Source organism: Amblyomma maculatum, chromosome 3 (genome assembly GCF_055883805.1).
Source record: "Amblyomma maculatum isolate TAMU_Amacu chromosome 3, ASM5588380v1, whole genome shotgun sequence".
Classification (NCBI taxonomy): Eukaryota; Metazoa; Arthropoda; class Arachnida; order Ixodida; family Ixodidae; genus Amblyomma; species Amblyomma maculatum.
Genome location: NC_139346.1, coordinates 190,355,544 through 190,375,482, shown reverse-complemented (window position 1 = coordinate 190,375,482; position 19,939 = coordinate 190,355,544). Strand labels below are relative to the sequence as shown.

The window sequence follows — 19,939 nt, the reverse complement described above, 5'->3', positions numbered from 1 at the left end:
GTTATGTGGTAGACTGCTGCTCCAAAAATATTGGGCGGTTCTTGACAGAAGCTAATACAGGTAGTACATTACGTATACGACCATGTTGTTCCTCCAAATACTTTGTACGTGGCTTCCCCCGCTCTCACATTGTTAACGAGGACTGATATCAACGATTCATAGGGCAGCAACCTCCTTGACGAAGTCATACATTGTGCACAAGCATCAGAGATAGTACCTAAGGCACACAATGTATGGTGCATAATTTATTTTGACTTCGTGGTAGTGGTACGTACGACTATTCGACTTTCACAACCAATGGCAAGAACCATCAGCTTGATGCTGGTGTTCAGTGTGCGGCGTAGCACTAAAAGCAAAAGATTCGCCCGCTGTCGAAGAAAAGGAGGCATTTTTGGGGTCCATTGTAGTGACATGTCGAGGAAATCGCGACTCGGGTTTTTGCAGCGTTATATCGAGGCAGGGTGCCATATTTACAGTTACCAAAATGGGCCTACAGACATCATGCCTTTATTATTTAGCGCATCTTCTTGACAGTGCAGTACATTGAAGTTGCTCTCTGTGGTGCTGTGTCTGAGGATACGGAAGCCAAGCTTGGGAAGTAGACGGATGACATCCGGTGTGAACACGCTTTGACCCCTTCCGTACGCTTAGAGAAAACAGCTGCCCAATGAAGAGTCTTCACTTGATGATTACAAAAAAACTTTTCTCGGCGATCGTCCGGCATACTACCATTCAGGAGTCGCGTTCTCATACCAGAGTGATTTAATGCGGAAAGCATCTGCGTTTATTCGGACGGATGAACGACGCGGTGCTGCCAATTGGACATGATCGACGAGTAGTGTGAACGTTGGTTGGTATTCAAAATGCATGCCGCTGGTTGCGGTCCAGTCTAGAGCGAAGTTTTGCTGCAGGAACCATCGACTAAGTTGGTCCCTGTCGGCCTTATGAGCTTTTTTATAACCCCCTTCTCGTCCATTTCGGAGCGATGGTTCGCATTTGAGACAATTTCTCTCTTTTTGTTCTGCAGGAGCTTCAGTGTCCATGGAACCACGAGCACAGCGTTCATGAGAGACATGGTGTGAAGAAGCCCGCTGTACGAACCGAGGTTGTCCCTGAAAAAACCTGGAAGAGGAAAGCAGAAACTTGAACCTCGTCTGACGTTCTTGCTTTCACGCAAACGAGAACTTTTCTCTTGTGTTTCACACATAGAGTTTCTTACACTAACTAGAGGAAAAGCTGAGGGCGCTGCACTTCAGTCACCATGGGTGCGCTAAGAATCATGGGCCGGTGTGCAACTTTGTGCGGGACAGTCGGTTTTTTTCGGGTGCATGGAGTGGCGTTACTATGATGTTTCTTTTACATCATCATCATCATCTCGAGGTGCGTACATAGACGCAAAAGCCACAGTAGCGAAGGCGCAAAAGCAGACGTCGCCAATAAAAGGTTTCTGTTTCCCGAAATGCCAATAAAAACTTTCTTAAGTAATTGCACAACCATAAATAAATCCAAAACGTTTTTTTTTTCCTTTTAAAGTGTGCCTAATACGTGCAAAATATTGGTATTTGTTCTGCTCAAAACTAAGCCAATAGGAGAAAGAGCCATCACTTATATTGGATAAATCTCACACTGACATGCTGCTGCTCTCTTTTTTGTTTTGCAATTTGTAGTCACAATATTGAATGTTGGGACGCTATTTACGGTAGAACAACGTTTATCTTTGCATTAGTTTTGGCCAAAAGTTGTAGTTCTGCACTCGGTAGCTCTCCGGCCCATGATGCTTTGAGCACCCATGGTGGCTGAACTGGTCGTCTGGTGACTCCATGTAAACTCCCATAGATGGCAGCGCAGCTTTCCCTCTGGGTAAGAGTAAGAAACTCTACGGTTTTACAGCTCCTTAGGGCAGTAGTTTTAGATATACAGTATAAACATTGCAAATAGTTGGAATCTAAGTGTGCTGTGAATGCAATGAGTGTTAAATAAGAAAAGGAAATATGAACGTAATATTTCCCACATTTCGCAACTCAAGAGCAGGCCATCTCTCTTTTTGGTCATGGAGAAAGTGCATGTACGGTCTTTGCCAAAAGTAACCAGGCTGCATGTTTTGCTTCTCCCTCTTATTTTATATTTTCATGTTTCCATGAAAACATAAAGCCATGTTATGGCTTCATGTTTTAGGTTGGGATCCTGTGGGAATTCTTATTGGCTTTATAGCCAATAAGAATTCCCACAGGATCCCAACCTAAAACATGAAGTCAGTATAGCGCACGTGACAGTATGCTGGACTCGAAGAGAACCTGTAATGTTCGGATAAACGCCAGATGATAGTTCGTCTGTTGAGGATGCATCCTGCTGTCTGACGCACATCTATCATACCGTTTCAATAATGGATCTTCGAAATCACGTTGCATATTTGTCGAAGCCTTTTTCGTAGCCCACGCATGCCAACATCGAATGATTGGCTACCTACATGAGCACACGGTGAAAAGAGGAAAATTTAATGCTTTGTTTGTGGGTGATCCCGTCCGGAGCCGACCGCCAGGGATGACTCCAGCCCACGCGTACATATCGGATTATTTTTGAAACATGATTTTCGAAAATACATTCAATATTTTTTGAACTTGTTCTAGGGTGTACTGGACTGTTCTTCACGAAGTAATAACACCATAGGCACACTGTTAATTCCGAAATCTGCTTTTAAAACGTTTTTTTTTTCTTACATGAATTCCTATGGGGTTCCGCCCCACTCTGAACGCAAGGGTGGCCACTGGTGGCACGCGCATTGCTACAGCTACGGAGGTAAATGTGCTCAAAGTCTATAGAGGAAAACGCAAATAAAAAAAAATAGCCGCAGTACACTTTGTCTCACCAAGGAGGCAGTGCGCAGCGCGTTTCAAGGTTCGCCTGCTAATAATAATAAAACAAAAGAACAGCGCCAGTACACTGCGTTAATAGCTTGTAGAAGTCATTCAGCATCTCTTCGTGTTTGCGCGTGACGAGCAAAGCAGTCACCCGTGTTTGCCGACTCAGTTTTCAGGCGCGTAATAGCTTCTCTATCCTTCTGTGTACTTTGTCTCACAACTACGTGGCTCCAGATTGGGGTCAAAAGAAGGAAATTTTGCGACCGAATTACGCCTCAATTTCGCAGGAGAGGCAAGCGATCAAGAAGTTTTCTGGAATAAGGTGAATTCGCTGAAATAATAACGAATCTGTACGCAGTTAAGTGAGAAAGGCATTAGTACTACAGTGGATCTTTTTCATCCATTGCTGCTGGTTCTGATTATTATTATCATTATATTTGACGTTGGGCTCTAATCAATAACTTGTGATAAAAGTCACACAAACCTAAGGTGACATTCACTGACGCATTTCATGACAACCTTGTTGATGTCGCCAGTACATTTAACAACCGCTTTATGGCCGCGTCTCGCAATGAGGAGCGTGCTCTGAACTCCGAATACATGGGTAGTTAACACCCCGGTCGCAATCTCAGCGTTTCTCAAAAAAAAAAAAAAGAAAAAAAAAACACCAATTTGAACTCTCCAGCATCTCATCAGGCTTCAGGAAAAACAAACCCCTGGCATCGACGGCATTTCAGCGGCAGTGCTTAAGCAGCGAAACTTGCATGCCTGCTCTGCAGAACATTGGGTGAGTTTATCCACTCTAGAAATATTCCTCCTGTCTTAATTGGTGCTTCTGTCGTTAGTGCTTTTCAATGCGGGATAAAGGAATAAAATTAAGAGCTATATATAATAACAATAATTGGTTCACATGAAGGCAAAGGCGCCCCTATTTCTCTTTTACCAGCCGTTAGCCAAAATATTTTAGGAATACCTGCTGACAATAAGATCTTCTCCTAACCAGCATTCAATCATATCACCATGTAAATTTGGTTTTATGCATAGCCGAATGAAGGTATGACTTTCTTCGGGAACATTACGGCCGCCTGCAAAATGCCTCTGACACACGATAACCTGTTATCATACTAGCTTGTTCTTTGCCAAAGAAATGGTCGACAGTTGCCTACTTTAGGAGCTCTACCGGTTGGGTTTACGGTGTTTATTTTACAGCCTACTTAGCATTTTTCAGTCGGATCGCTCCTAAGGTGTGCAGTATAAAATTAATACCGCAGGGTATAAAATGACTACCTCCTTAAAGTGGGGTGCCGCAAGACACCGTTTTTTTTTTTTAATAAATATTTGTGAGTGTATATTCACAGTGATTTAAGTTGTCGAGCTCATATAATGAATGCATACCTCCAATAAATTTCCTACTGCATTATGGTTATTCTTCAATATGAAATCTTTTGCTTCTTATTCTGTTCGCAAGAGAAAAGATTTCTCTCTCAAGGACAAAATTGCGCGTAATTCCGCAACCCCTTTCAGAAACTGCTCTGCGCGCCTTCAAAATTGCGTTAATGCTCAGCTAAAGAGGATGTTGAAGGAAATAGCGATCGTTCCAGAGGACTATGTCCCAGCAGATTCGTAGTCCAAGTTCAAATAATACGTTAAAAGCCTAAAATGTGCAATAGTTATGACTATCCAAATAGCCTTAACAAAAATCATATCTGATATTTGCTTGTACGTTTCCTCCTTTTTAAGTCGTGCAATCTTAGTCAGTGAAAAACCTATAAAGGTATGTTTCGTTGACATTTATGCCTCAAAGAACACAGTCATCCCTTTTCTTTCAAGTGGATTGTTATCCAAATATATATATAGACCAACCTGCTGCTTCTTGCACTTATATATATGGCTAGTCGTATATATATATATATATATATATATATATATATATATATATATATATATATATATATATATATATATATATATATATATATATATATATATATATTGTGAGGCAGAAGAACGCACCAGCAAATTCACCTTTTTACTTCAGGTAGGCCGAAGCAGCAGCTACCGACTAGCCACAGCTTAGCAACACTTCGTCTTCTTCGCACGACCCGATGACCGATGATGATTACGCTGAGATGAAGATGAAGGTCACTCACAGTGCTTACAACATTCCCCCTCCCGAACGAAAGCGACCATCCTGGTCGCGAATTAAATCTTAAGGTCGGCGGTTAAAGGGTTTCAAGCGCGACACGTGCACAATCTCGGTGCCGCGACACCGACGATCGCGAACAGGCGATGCAGGTGTGATGAGATAGTTTACAGGGGAAGTTTGTTCCAGAACCGTGTACGGGCCAATAAAACGGCTCAGAAACTTTTCACACAGGCCGGGGATGCGAGTAGGTGTCCAGAGTAGCACTTCGTCTCCAGGGCGGAAAGACACTGAGCGATGAGTCGCATCATACGTGCTTTTCCTGGAAGCTTGAGTGGCTTCAGTTTGAAGGCGGGCACGATCACGGCAGTGGGCGATACGAGACACGAACTGTTCGTGGGAAGGCGCGGCAGAAGGAGTAGAAGCTGTGAAGAAAGATGCTTCGAGGGAGAAGGTAGGATGGCGGGCATAAACAAGAAAAAACGGAGAGTAGGTGGTGGTTCGTTGAACGGCAGTGTTGTAGGCGAAGGTTACAAAGGGGAGTAAAGAGTCCCAGTTGTTGTGCTGAGGGTGAATGTAGGTGGATAGCATATCAGAAAGGGTGCGATGAAAGCGTTCTGTGAGGCCATTGGTCTGAGGGTGGTAAGGAGATGTAGTTTTATGCACCGTGCCTGAAGCATTAAGCACTGCGGCGAGGACGGTGGAGAGGAACGACTTGCCACGATCGCTAAGGAGGAGGCGAGGGGCGCCGTGGCGAAGAAGTATGGTGTGGAGGAAGAAGTTGGCGATTTCGGAAGCGGAGCCGGAAGGAAGTGCTGCGGTTTCAGCGTATCGGGTGAGGTGGTCAACGGCAGTAACGACCCAGCGGTTGCCAGCTGGAGTCAAGGGCAGGGGTCCATACAAGTCGATTCCGACGACTTCGAAAGGTGTGGAAGGACATGGGAGAGGTTGCAAGAGACCGGCAGGAGGCGACGTAGACCGCTTGCGTCGTTGACAAGGGATGCAAGACGCTACGTATTTTAATACTGAGGTTGAAAGGCCAGGCCAGAAGAAACGACGTTTGATGCGGTCGTAGGTTTTGTGGTACCCAAGGTGACCTGCGGTGGGGTCGTCGTGAAAGGCTTGTAGAACTTGAGGACGCAGGGAAGAAGGAATTACGGGAACCCATGTGTCGCCCAGTGGGCTGTAGTTGTGCCAAAATAATGTGCCATCCTGTAACTTGAAATTTTTGAGCCGACGACGGAGACGGGCATTTGGAGGTCTAATAACACCGCTGAGACTATCAATCAGCTTTTGACAGTAAGGGTCAGCACTCTGGTGGTGAGCAAGATTGCAGTGTATATCTGGCATGGGAGCAATAGAGGCGGCGCTCAAAGACTGCATAACTGTAGGGTTTAAATGGCTTGACTCCGTTGGGACAGGAGAGGAATGCGAGGACATGGGTTGCGACGGCAAAGCAATAGGGCAACGAGAGAGAGCGTCGGCGTCCTTGTGCTTCTTGCCCGATTTGTAAGTGACAGTAAAGTCGTACTCTTGAAGGCGGAGGATCCACCGCCCGAGACGACCGGACAGATTTTTCAAAGTGGATAACCAGCATAGGGCGTGGTGGTCAGTGACGACTGTGAAGTGACGGCCGTACAGGTAAGGACGAAACTTCTGAACAGCCCAGACGACGGCGAGACATTCTTGTTCGGTAATAGTGTAGTTTTGTTCCGCAGAAGTCAGAGTTCGGCTCGCATAGGCAACAACATTTTCTGTAGAGGTGTTTTGGCGTTGCAGAAGGACAGCGCCAATGCCATGGCTACTGGCGTCGGTGTGCAAAATTGTCGGTGCTTTATCATCAAAATGGCAGAGGACGGGACCCGAAGTCAGAGCACGCTTCAGAGTTTCAAATGCTTCTTCGCAAGCAGGAGACCAGATGAAAGGCGTGTCGTTGTGAAGAAGCGCATGTAAAGGTGAGGCAATAGAGGCGAAATTGCGGATGAATCTGCGGAAGTATGATGCCAAGCCGAGGAAACTGCGGAGATCTTTGACCCGAGTTGGACGGGGAAAGTGCAGCGCAGCAGCGATTTTTTCAGGGTCAGGCTTAATTCCTTCGCTGCTTACGAGATGGCCAAGAACTTTAATGGATTTTGATGCAAAACGGCATTTCTTCGTGTTTAGCTGTAGGCCAGCGCTGGAAAGTGCTGTCAAAACTTCATCGAGACGAGTAAGGTGATCAGGAAATGACGAAGAAAAAATGACGATGTCATCTAAGTAACAGAGACATGTTTTCCATTTGAGGCCGCGGAGAACTGTGTCAATCATACGCTCGAATGTAGCAGGAGCGTTGCAGAGTCCAAAAGGCATTACATTGAATTCGTATAAACCGTCCGGTGTTGCAAAGGCGGTCTTCTCTTTATCATCTTCATTCATGGGGATCTGCCAGTAGCCTGATCTTAAGTCAAGGCTGGAGAAAAATTGGGCACCTTGCAAACAATCGAGGGCGTCGTCAATTCGAGGGAGGGGATACACATCCTTACGAGTTATTCTGTTTAGAGCACGGTAATCTACACAAAAACGAACCGAACCGTCTTTTTTTTGCACTAGCACAACAGGCGATGACCAGGAACTAGACGATGGGCGTATGATGTTGCGTGCAAGCATGTCAGCAACATTTTCCTGAATAACTTTGCGCTCGGTTGGAGAAACACGATAAGGCCGGCGTCTAACTATGCTTGATCCGTCGGTGAGTATGCGATGCGTTGCTGCAGCGGTTTGACCCAGTGTGCCGGAATTGACGTCGAACGAGTCTGCGTGCTTGTTCAATACAGCGAGCAATGCGTCTGTCTGGTCTGTTGTCAGGTCGGTGCTGATCGTGTGGCGAAGTGCTGCACTGAGCGAGGCAGGGGATGAATCAGAGCGATCGGAGGTGGAAATGGGAAGAAGTGTGACAGGCTGGGCGGAAGCAATTGATGCAACAGTAGAGTCGCGTCGCAGAAGAATGGGCTCTGATGTGGTGTTGAATGCGGCGAGAAGAGAAGAACCGCTGGAGAAGCGAAGAAGGGACACGATGATGATAATACCTCTTGACAGGAGACGAGAGCTGGGTGTAATCAGGACGTCGCCATCGGTGACGGCGTCAGAAGTCACAGATAGAATATCTTCGTTGCCCGGATAGAGGACGTGATCGGCAAGCATAACTACACGGGAAGAAAGTGGTTCTCTATCGGCAAGAATGTTGCATTCAGTGACTTCAATAGTGGGAGGGGAACACGTAATGACTGCTGAGGCGTTTTGGAGGAAATCCCAGCCGAAGATGAGTTGATGGACACAGGAGGATAGGACAGCAAACTCAATGAAGTGCAAGATGCCATCAATGGTGACTCGGGCTGTACACGCTCCACAAGGGTTAATATTCTGTCCATTTGCAGCACGTAAAGGAGGACCGGTATAAGGTGTGCGCACTTTTCGCAGTTTTAAACACAAGTCAAGTTTCATAATAGAAATAGCGGCGCCGGTATCAATTAAAGCTTCCAGTTCATGTCCCTCAAGGAATACAGTCAACATGTTTGATGGGAGCAGAGGAGGAATTGGAGCGACGACAGGCGGTGCAGTTTTACCTCCGGAAACTGCACAGGTTAGTTTTCCGTTTGGCGGGCAGAAGCTGAAGATGGAGGGCGAAGGGGCGACGAAGTCCGGCGAAAGGGTGACGGGGAGCGACGACGCGATGGCCGTGCTGTCCTAGACCGGTCAGGAGAAGTCGACGGGGAGGAAGAGGGACGGAGGTCATTATCGGTGTAGTACTGGCGAGGAGGAAGCTGGTAGGCGTCGTCACGTCGAACGTACCCATAGCTCGCACGCTCATCTCGCAGTCGTCGGCGACAAACGCGTGTTACATGGCCGCGGATTCCGCAGTAGAAACATACTGGACGAGGTGGGAGAGGCCGCCAATTACCATACACCGGTGGTCGCGGGGACAGGGCGGCGAGGCTGGGTGGGACAGGCGCGTGATGGACAGGAGGACAAGGAGGAGGAGCCGCAGTGACTTCAGCATACGTCGGAACGTAGGGAGGGGCTGGTGGTTCTGTAGCCATGGGACGATTGAGTGAAGTAAGCTCCTCCTTGATAATGCCACGCAACCCAGTAGATTGAGCAGGTGGGCGTGAGAAGGCAGGAACCGACGAAATATCATTGTGGAGCTCTTCCCGTATTATAGATCGTATGATGGTGCGCAGATCAGTTTCGGGAATTTGGCTCGGATCCCAGGTGTTGTTGAGGCGGCGCGACTGTAGATAGTCAAGTCGCTGGCAAGTGGCACGAATGTCTGCCACCGTGACGGGATTTTGGGCAGCTAGAGCTGCGTAGGCAAAAGAGCCAATTCCTTTTAAAATATGTCCGACACGTTCAGCCTCGACCATGCCATTGTTAACTCGCCGGCAAAGGGCGAGTACGTCCTCAATGTAGGATGTGTATGTCTCTCCTGGAAGCTGCACACGGGTCTCTAGCTTCTTTTGAAAAGAGGCCGGACCAGCACCAACAGTTCCAAATATCTGGCGGATCTGTGTCGTGAATTGAGGCCAGTCAGGAATGGCGTCCTCATGGTTGAGGAACCACGTCTTAGCCACGTCACTCAGGTAGAATGAGACGTTGAGTAGCTTCATAGAAGCGTCCCAACCGTTAAAAGCGCTCACCCGATCGTACTGTTGTAGCCAGTCTTCGACGTCGTCACCGCGGAGACCGGCGAAAACCGGAGGGTCGCGCTGACGTGAGGTAACTGACCAAGTTGGGTGGGTCAAATGGTGCTGAGCAAGTGCACCTTGGGACGTCAGTGGTGCAGAGGTGGCATGGGCAGCCGTGGGATGCCCATCGGTAGCTACAGGCGCCGGAACGGTGAGAGCAGTGGGATGTGACTGCGCCATGGCGGTTGATGTGCCGCCAAGAACACGACCGGAACGGAGCTCCAGGGGGTGCCGCGTTGAGGACGCTGGGATCAGGAGGCACCTCCACCACTTGTGAGGCAGAAGAACGCACCAGCAAATTCACCTTTTTACTTCAGGTAGGCCGAAGCAGCAGCTACCGACTAGCCACAGCTTAGCAACACTTCGTCTTCTTCGCACGACCCGATGACCGATGATGATTACGCTGAGATGAAGATGAAGGTCACTCACAGTGCTTACAATATATATATATATATATATATATATATATATATATATATATATATACGACTAGCCATATATATAAGTGCAAGAAGCACTTATATATATGGCTAGTCGTATATATATATATATATATATATATATATATATATACGACTAGCCGTACTGCATCTAAAATAACATATTTGGGCCAGGTACAAAACAAATAACCTCACGTTGGTCTTGACAGTACTACCTCATTGTGAAGTTGTATGCGAATTTTGATTATGCAATGAACATTATTATTATTATTTTCAGTAGTGCTAGCACTAGTAGTAACATGATCGTATGGTTGTTCCTGCACAGTTCAAATATTGATTAAAGGATTGATTGATTTCCTGACTGATTTGATTGACTAGCCTCGGGAAATAAAAAGTCAGAATCATTTATGTAATTACTTGTCTATATGTAAAAGTACCATAACTTTTATATTAACTTTTGGATTGGTTACACACAACTTCAATGTTAGCAATGGCCAATGTAGAAGAGCAAAAGAGCCGCTTAGCCTGTAACCGTTCTACCGTGCCACCACCATTGAATAGTTTCTTACTGGACGCCAGCTTCTTTAGATTCCGCTTAAATCCGACAGAACTAGGCGAGGTGTAGAATATTTTCAGATAAAGCGGGACGCTGGGGGTACAATGGGATGGATGGTGGATGGAATATAGGAGCGTCCCTTTTGAAACGGGGTGATAGCAGAAGCTATCATGCTCATTTTTCTCCCTCCATCTCAATTATTGTTTTAGATTGGTTAACTATACCATCATTCTATTGATTGAATTTTTATTTCTACATTACTAACATTATGTCACTTTTCTGCTTTTAAGCCACTGATCTTCCAGTCGTTTTTTGCTAGCTTCCACCGCCAGTTTATTCACCCGGCCACTGGTATCTCTAGCCCCCAGCGCCACAGGAAGAGTGACTGCGCCTGCATCGACTTCTGGATGGATATCATTGCATTCGAGTATAATACGGTCAATTGTTTCATTGTTGTTACCACGTGCAGCACATGCGTCATCTTCATTGTTAAATTCTTTTTTTGTAGCTGCGTGTTCTAAGGCACCCTGATCTAGCTTCAAAAAGTAGGGCACTGCCTCTTGAGTTAATCCAAGAAAGCTTCCTTCCTGGTCTGCCTTTTCCACTTTCGGTATAATTCCACACTCTGTTTCTTATTCATCGAATTTATCCATTACAAAGCGTGCGGCAGCAACGCCACCTTCCGAGACACCACAGCTGGTTATGACCGTGGAGAGCAACGTGATTGTGCTAAGGGTCCTGTTGAGCCGAACAACTGATGTGGTGTCAGACTCATAAATCTTCATTGGCCGAGAGGGTTGGGACGTCGGAATTGTCTTAATTTCGCTTAAAGAAAGATTGGTCAAGTGCTCGAATGAAACCTATGTCCCATGGGTTGAGAGCCGAGCACGATAACTCTGTTCAGTTAAATCAAATAAATATATCGCCAACACAGTTAGGGATAACTTAAGCTTTCCACTAATTTGTATTCTTTCCGTGTTTGAAGATGATAGCTACTAGTAAGGGCTCGTTTACTTCCTTCAAGTGATCGTTAGGTATTTGTATACACGAATGATCGCATGGTGTTCTCCTGCGCTCGCTAAAAATTTATAATTTGATGTTTCTTGACACTGTTCTTGATTTTATTACATACACAATACGACGGCTGTGACGTTTATCTAGTGCTTAGGCACGTGAGGCGTAAACAAACTGCGCTATGAAATACCTATACGCAGTTTTAATTTGCTATATCGATTAAGCCAACCTGCATCAAGAGCTTAAGTCACACCAAATATCTTGCGAGCGGTTATAAGCGGTTTTATTCGTGATGCATGTGATCACAAACATCACATAATTTTTCGGTTGATGAAATAATAGTAGGATAGCATGTGAGAAGAAATTCAAATGCACATTGTTTACCTTCCGTAAGCAAATACCTCATGATGATCCATGCATTCTAACTACAGGAATAAAAACAACGAACTAAAATTGCAGGTCCAAAGTTCGAGAACTTTATGATTTCTATTAAGTTATGAATAGTAGTATTGCTCGTTCAGAACCACGAAAAATGCGCGTGAAAAGGGCATGCAATAGAAGGGCAATCTCTGAATTCAAGAACGCGTTTAGTTCAATACCAGTATAAGGTTAACACAAGAAACTGCTCTGTCAGGCTGCGTTTTTTTTTATATAATCACAAATATTCTACGAGCGAGGTTTTGACTTCGACCTTGAACTTTCTGCTGACATTTTTTTTAACCTCCTGACGCTTACCCCTGAAGAGGCCCATTGTTCATGATCACAGTGGAAATCATTATTATTATTACGTTTACAAACTGTTTAAGGCGTTTATGCAAAATGTCTCATATGTGTCGGAAAAAATTCCATTGCTAAAATTATTACTGCAGTTGTTGATTTCCTGGCGATATTGGCGCAGGAAAAGAAAAAGAGAAAGATTTTTTACGTCTTGACCTCCTGTTTCTTAACTGAGGCTTTATTCCGCATTTTATTTTCTTTTTTTTGCAACGTGTTGTTACCAAGGCACCGCAAATCCGATTGAAATCTATTTAATCGGCAACTATCCAGAGCAGCTGTCCGTGCGCGGCCAAGAAGGTATGCAGTAATCAGGTATTAGCTAGTGTTTGCCTCCGGCTTTTACCGCTGTAACCACGACACTTTTTGTGAAAGTACGAGACCATATCTCTTACCTACAATAGGTGGCCGAAGCAGAAGTATCACACCCATGCCGAATGACATTGGTCCTATTGTGTCAGACAGCTTTTCCATTCCAAAGTCCTTCACCAAGGCAGGGGTCATCAATCCAGTCCTGGAGCCGCATGTAGTCCCCACCAGCGCGGAGGATATGAGCATGATGTGGAATGTTTCAAACCATGCTAGCAGTTCGAAGGCGACACCTTGAACGAGAAATCCCAAGAGCATGACCGACTCGAGCGAAAGAATTTTCGAATCTATGATGAAACCAGAAAGCGGTCTTAAGGCAATGTCGCTGGCCGATAAAGCATGCAGAAGGTACACAGCTTCCGAAGGTGCGATGCCTCGGTCGTTCGCAAAGTCTGTGGATAAGAGAACGAACATGGACATCCCTAGGTTTACTGCCGCAAACGAGATGACGTTCACCCAGAACGCGACTGTCATGAATAATCTGAGCATATTCTTTAATTTCTTGGCCGCAGTTCCTATCCTAAACTGGACTGAACAGAAGCGGTTTTCATTGCACCCGACTTCGTCCTTTAAATTGAGGCAAATAGCTCCTGCTAATCCATTTTTTGGATTGGAGCAACTTGCAGGTACCTTCAAGTCGGTTGAATTTCCGACTGCGTTGGAAGCAGGGAGAACATTTTCGATGAGCTCAGTCGGAGAGACGCCGTTGGAAACTGCGGCGGTGTTCGAAGATTGGTCTTTGTTCGAAGATTGGTCTTTCTGAGTCCGCGACTTTTCATTGTGCAGTGACGGCGGATTTCTCAAAGCGATGGCAAAAGGAAAAGCGTTCATCAGGATGGCTCCGTAGAGAAGGAAGACTCCGCGAATGCCATATTGCGTGCGGAAGAATTCGAGAAGCGGAGGGAGAACAATGGTGTTGATTCCTCCGGCGGTGAACATGAGGCTGCATGCCGTCGTTCTTCTCTTTTCAAAGTGCTGCGCTACGAGGACATTGGCTCCGATGAAGATGCCGGAAAGTGTGATGCCTGCAATAAAAAACATAATAACGGCGTTTTTATAACTGGCCAAGGGAGCCAATCCCAAAAGGGAGGAAAGGGCAGTGGTAGCGGCTCAGGCTAGAATGAAGATCCAAGATGGAGACATGCAGGTGGGGTAGCGAGGAGGTATGGCGGACATTTCATGACTAAGATGAGCAAAAAAAATCTTGATATATTCACCGTACAATTTCTTAACGGCGAGAGAGGTAGAGCAATTTTATAAGAAGGCTGATTAACAGCGTTTTGTTTTGAAATCATTTGCTCACCATGAATTATTCCGAAAAAGATGGTGATAAAGGTGAGGCTTTCTGAAAAATAGCAGACAGAGGTGGCGATGCCCGTGAAGAGCGATGAGACTAGAAGGACAGTCCTGCAGGTGTATCGCCTACAAAGGGGTCCTGTGATGGGGCCTGCACATAAAAACAAGATTTTCTATTAGATTTGGATGACGACAACAAGCGACAAACAAAAATAAGCAATTTCGTCCGCGAATTGTGTCCAGAGTGAATAAAGTTTTTACTAAATCTGCTTTCGGCTTGCAAAATCAAAGAAATGCCTGACGCCACACCTTCATCCCGTTAAAGAGGTGGGGACAGGGAGGAGTTGGTGAGGGCGAGGACGGAGAGAGGAGGACTCGGCATATTTCAAGCGCTGAATGTGGTCATTTGTGTGCACTCGTGCTCGCGGTGCCAACTTAATCTTGTGGATGCGCCAGAGCGGATGTCTTTGTGCCCTGAAGGAGACTGTTATTCCCCTACCTGCAACGTCATAAGGGTAGAAGTGAAGATGCGTTGCTTGGTGAGCCAGTTGGTGCATGGTTAAATTAAAAATTAGCTCAAAGGACGTGTTCATAAAGACAAAACACATAGGGCGACTGTGAAAACACAACTGAATATTGATTCGCACCCGCCGTAGTGGCTAAGAGGTTAGAGCGCTCGACTGCTGAATACAAGAATGTAGGATCAGATCCTGGCCTCCGTGGCCGCTTTTCAATGGAGGCGAAACACAAGGCGCCTGTCGGCAGTGCGATGTCAGCTCACGTTGAAGAACCCCAGGTGGTAGAAGATTCTTGAGCACTCCGCTAAAGCGTCACTATAGCCTGAGTCAATTTGGGATGTTAAACACTATAAAACTCACTAAGCCCAACCAACTTTTTGTCTGTGAATTATCAACAACAAAGCAAGGCGCACATGCGCGTGAGAAACCCCGACACCAACCAAATAACAAAAACAACAAGAACAGATACTAATTGCGAGGGAGACAGTAACTCGTGCCAAACTATGTGCCGCTGATGATTTTGCCGTAGATTTGACAGAGTTGTCATTGACGCATTCGGTGCTAAACTTCTTGGTCTTAAAAAAGCTTTTAGTATTCTCTTTCTATATCTGCTTTTCACGTTCGATGATTCTGACATTAAAAGCAGAATAAATCATATAAGCTTTTAAAATAAAAAAGTTGGGCACTGAATGCATCAGCCATAGCTCTGTCAGGTTAAGCTGTCACTAGTCATCGTGCCCCGCACAATCAAATATTTTGTTGCTTTTTTGATGTCGGGGTTGCTCACGTGCTTTTGTGTCCTGCTGTGTTGTAGAGAATCCACCGAGTAAAATGTCACTGCTGCTTCCATTGTCCTCCTGCGTACTTTGTGAACCCGTCCTTGTCAGTGGTTTTTCAACTTAACCTGGGTAGAAGGCACAGTGCTGAGATAGATCATATAAGGAATTTCGAGCTTGCCTCTCAAACACTCTTTTGTTTTGTTCCTGCGAGGTTTCCAGAATTCCTCTGTGTACAGCCATACAGCAGATATGTGACCAATTATAGCAGAGACTCCGCAGGTTTGCACTCTACTGGAGAGCCGTCAGCATGTCATGCCCTGCACATGCCAAAGCCGCAGATGTTCTCCACGTGTGTGCCCTAGGGTAGAAGTACAGAGCATTGTCGCGGGCATTATCTATGCTTGCGGTGTAGTGCAGCTCACGGCAACAGACGTTCAAATTTAAAAATGCACAGCACTTGTTTCGACGCTTTTTTCTTTTTCTGACATCGAGCTACAGAACGAAAGCAGATGGTTGCTCACAGATGTTTGGCGACATAGGAAGAGCCATGCTCTTTCCTTATTATGTTTAGTTTTGTATGTCCTGTAGAGCGTTTTATTTTTGTTTTTATTATCGGAGAACTGCCGCTCTCTATAGCGTCACAAGTTATAAGTATTTAAGAAACAATAATCCTCTTTTCCGGAACACCATAGCCCAGATTTCAACATAGATGGCAGATGATGAGGACAATTTCATGGTGTTCCATCCAAGTGGCGAAGGAGGAAGGGCAGCTGCGTAGCTTCCGCATAGATGCCGCACTCAGCGAAGCAATAATTTTCACAGCCCCCACACAAAAAAAAAGAAAAGGATCCGCAGTTGATTATTTATCTGCAGACATTTGAAAACGAATGAGGGGGCAGCCACCTTTATGTCTCAAGGCTTTCTGGATTTGGAAATCATCACTTTTCTTCCACGTATCAACCCTGACAGAACATACGTGCATAATGTCCCCTCAGGATGATGCTCCTTGCTTACATGAAAGTGCCTAGAATAGGCCTATAAGCCTATACTTATAGGCCTATGGGCCTGTAAGTATAAGAACAGTATCTGATCAACTACTCTAGTGAAAAAACCCTATGAGTCGCAATAATTTCATACATATTTCTCATACTAAACTCTTATAAATCTCATATAATCTCATACACATGTCATTCATCATATGAGAAGTATATGAGATTGTATGAGATTTGTATGAGTTTAGTACGAGTTTAGTTTAGCACGAGTTGGCGACCAGCCAACGTGGCGTGGTTGGCGACCGCGTTGACATCATTATAAAACGTTCGAAAAGCTGCACGTTGTCGTAATTGTTAACAAAAGCATAGTTATTACGTACAAGCTCATCATAGATGGCGTCCTTGCGGTTTTCATGTATTTTGGCTTCACTGCATCACCCATTATAGTTGAGGAAATCGCCTATGTACACCGACGAACTTGCTCATGGTACGGTGTGGCTGATAAGAACATCTAATGTAATGACCGATACCGTCACACCTTCTATTACACGAAGAATACGAGGAATAGGCTTTTTCCTTGAAATGGCATTTGACGTGAGCCACTTGATGCAATAAAGCACGTTAAAGTAAACAAAACAATGTAATGTGACAGGAAAGTTGCGACAGGGGTGAGGCTTGGGTTGTGCTAGGAACTATATATTTAGGAGTCAGAGTCGCTCTCTGAAGCGCAAAAAGCTTGGTGGGGGTCAGCCACACCTGCACTCGTCAGTCGACGAAATCAGAATGACCGCCGCACTTGGCACCACTGCATATAAAGAGGCCAAGCGCGTTCCAGATAGCGCGCTTTCAACAACGCCGCGGGGAGATCACAAAATTTCCGGAGCCGTGTGGGGCATCTAGCCAGTACATGGCCGATGAGGCCTTTCATGTGGTAAACAAAGCGATAAAGCCGCGGGTCGGAAGCGTTAAAACGAGAACTTTAAAAATAAAAAGACAAAAAGAAAGAGTCTCCTAAAAAACAGCAAGTCCTTCTAGGCAGTAATTAAGAACAACCAGGAAAAAAAAAGTTGAAAAGCACATTGCCGACAACTTTATTGTTAAAACGCATGGCAGAACGATACGGACTTCGTACGCCAATCGAAGCCCTGCATAAGTGAAGTTTAGGAATCGCTGTATGAAAGAGTGTCAGCAAGAGTGGCATTCTCGGCTTGTACTCATATAATGCTTACGCAAAAGGCCTATCGGGTTGAATAAATAAGAATTTCATAAAATTAATTGATAGAACATGAGGAAATTATTTCTTTAGAACGCAGTTCTGTGGAGTAAGAAAACGGCAAATAAAATTGCCGCTTCAGTAAAATATATTCGATTTCTCTTCTTTTTCCTGGTCCCCGTGTCATATTTATCTCGTGGAGAGAAATTATACCGGAGTATGCCAAAAAAGTACAGACAAGGATACCTGGTTTTGTTTTTGTTCATTGAAAATCTGGAGTAAATCTCGCATCTCGGGCCACTGCGGGCTCCCCTAAGACGCAGTATCGCCATGTTGTCCGCTATGAAGGGGACACATATAAGTTTCCACTCATTCGTTGCCGCTTTTACCTTACCAAAAGGCCAAACAAACTAGGTGATAAATAAGGGCTATATTTCCCAACTTATACTCTTCTAGGGATGATTAACACTAATCCCTTCAAAATATAGCAACAATTAAAAGTAGAATGATTCTGTTTGTTGCGAACGAATTCGAAGACGGTTGGAATACACACGAAGGACGCCATCAGCTATTGACGCCAGGAAAACATTGAAAATTCGTTTTATCAATGCCAAATAGTTAGCGATCCTGGGTGTATTTGATTGTAAGTCGAAGAAGAAACAACCACATGTCTTCGGTGGAATACGCGCCCACGACCTCTGAATTCCGCATCTGGTGCTCTACCACTGAGCTAGCGACATCATTTCGATATTCAACTTTATTAGATACTTAAATTGCGTGCAACCCACACCCATCATCGCGGCACCCTACATGGGAATGTTCACCGGAGCCACCCTCGTTCATACAGGAGGATGTGAAAAAAGGCATAACGGGGAAAATGCAGCTGTACGTCAGTCCTCTTACACTATTACATCAAGGCTGTTCGAAGTGAAACAGAACAATGGTGCGGGTAGTGTCACTAGAAGAGAAAACAGGAGCTCAGTTCGCGGAATAAACTTATACTTTTGTCTTATTAATCAAGTAAACAAAGAATAAGAAATATACTTGAGAAAGCCTGTCGTTCGAGTAAAAAAAAAAAGGGCGGGGGGGGGGGGGGGGGGGGAAGGCATGTACAGCAAATGGCATCGAAGGGTCAACTGACGGAAAAAATACGAAACTTTCCGCAATAATGAGATTAGGGGCGTGTGAAGAACTAGAATAGTTATAGCTATATAGATCACTGGAATTCGTCTATTAACGGGCAGTCCATTTGCTCTAGTTTATTATGACGATGCCAGGTATCGCGCAGGGGAACTAACTTATACCTGACGTCCTCAATGCGCAGTAGAGATTTCACTTACTTGCCAGAAGCAGGAGGCTACCACTGAGCGTCACAGGCCAAGATGCCTCTTGCCTAGTGACGCCGAAAGCTTCGACGATGCCGTACAAGAGCACGCCAGTCACACGTATAGTAGCCAGGCCTAAGAAAAGGAGCAAGCCGCAGAACACCGCCGTCACCCAACTCTGTCGGGAATCGAGGCCGGATGCCGGGCTGACTTTCGGCGACGGGGGCCTCGACATTCCTCTCCCCGAACGGCAGCTGCTGCGGCGAGCGCCGGCTGTGACGGCGAGAGCCAAACTCAAAATGGGGCAGCTGTTCTCACACGTGAGCGTAGACAGGCAGCCACGTGTTGTTTCGACGGGGTTTTTAACGAACACAGGTCCTTGGTTCTCGGCGAAGGGATGCTTGCGACAGTGTGCAGCCAGCTCAGCGCACTCCAAACAGATAAGAAGGGCAAAGTTAGTAGGTTGGCAGGCTCCAGGAAGATTGCATCCTATCGTCCCCTCTCTCTCGAGCTCTGCTTCATGATGCTTCTGGTTGCAGCTGTGAAGGCTAGTCAAAGGCTTCTTGATTAGCCCAATTTTGGCCGGTGATTAGATAGCATCTCGGTGTGGGTGTTTCTCTTAGTATAGGAAGCGGCGGCAGGGCGGCGTTTAAAACAATCGAGGCTCGTGAAATGATCCCTACTTTCGTGCTATCGGGGCTGACAGTAGCCCTGGTTCGTTGACCCTCTCCATGAGCGTTTCGGCGCGCCTAATCGCAGCGCCTGTCGCATTGAAAATGGCAGCATCTATTTATGTATTGTAATGAATGCAAATAGCGACTGGAGCTGCGGCAGAGCACGTTCGTTGATTCGAGAACCGTAAAGCGCGTTTCAACACGTGACCTTTATTCAGATCCTGAGATTCTATAGGGCATTTCAACACGGCCAAGGATTTTGTGCTT

At 45.6% G+C, this 19,939-nt stretch overlaps 1 protein-coding gene across 1 annotated transcript; it reads right to left on the bottom strand.

The window, feature by feature from the left end:
• Positions 1–485: 485 nt before the first annotated feature.
• On the bottom strand, positions 486–19,695 carry LOC146197263 (monocarboxylate transporter 12-like). The gene is made up of 4 exons (XM_084599060.1): positions 19,014–19,695; positions 14,179–14,322; positions 12,902–13,900; positions 486–1,122 (listed from the first exon to the last, which is right to left on the bottom strand). Exons 1-4 carry the CDS (start codon positions 19,231–19,233, stop codon positions 890–892), a joined length of 1,596 nt encoding a protein of 531 aa, XP_084455186.1. The 5' UTR covers positions 19,234–19,695; the 3' UTR covers positions 486–889.
• Between the last annotated feature and the right edge of the window lie 244 nt (positions 19,696–19,939).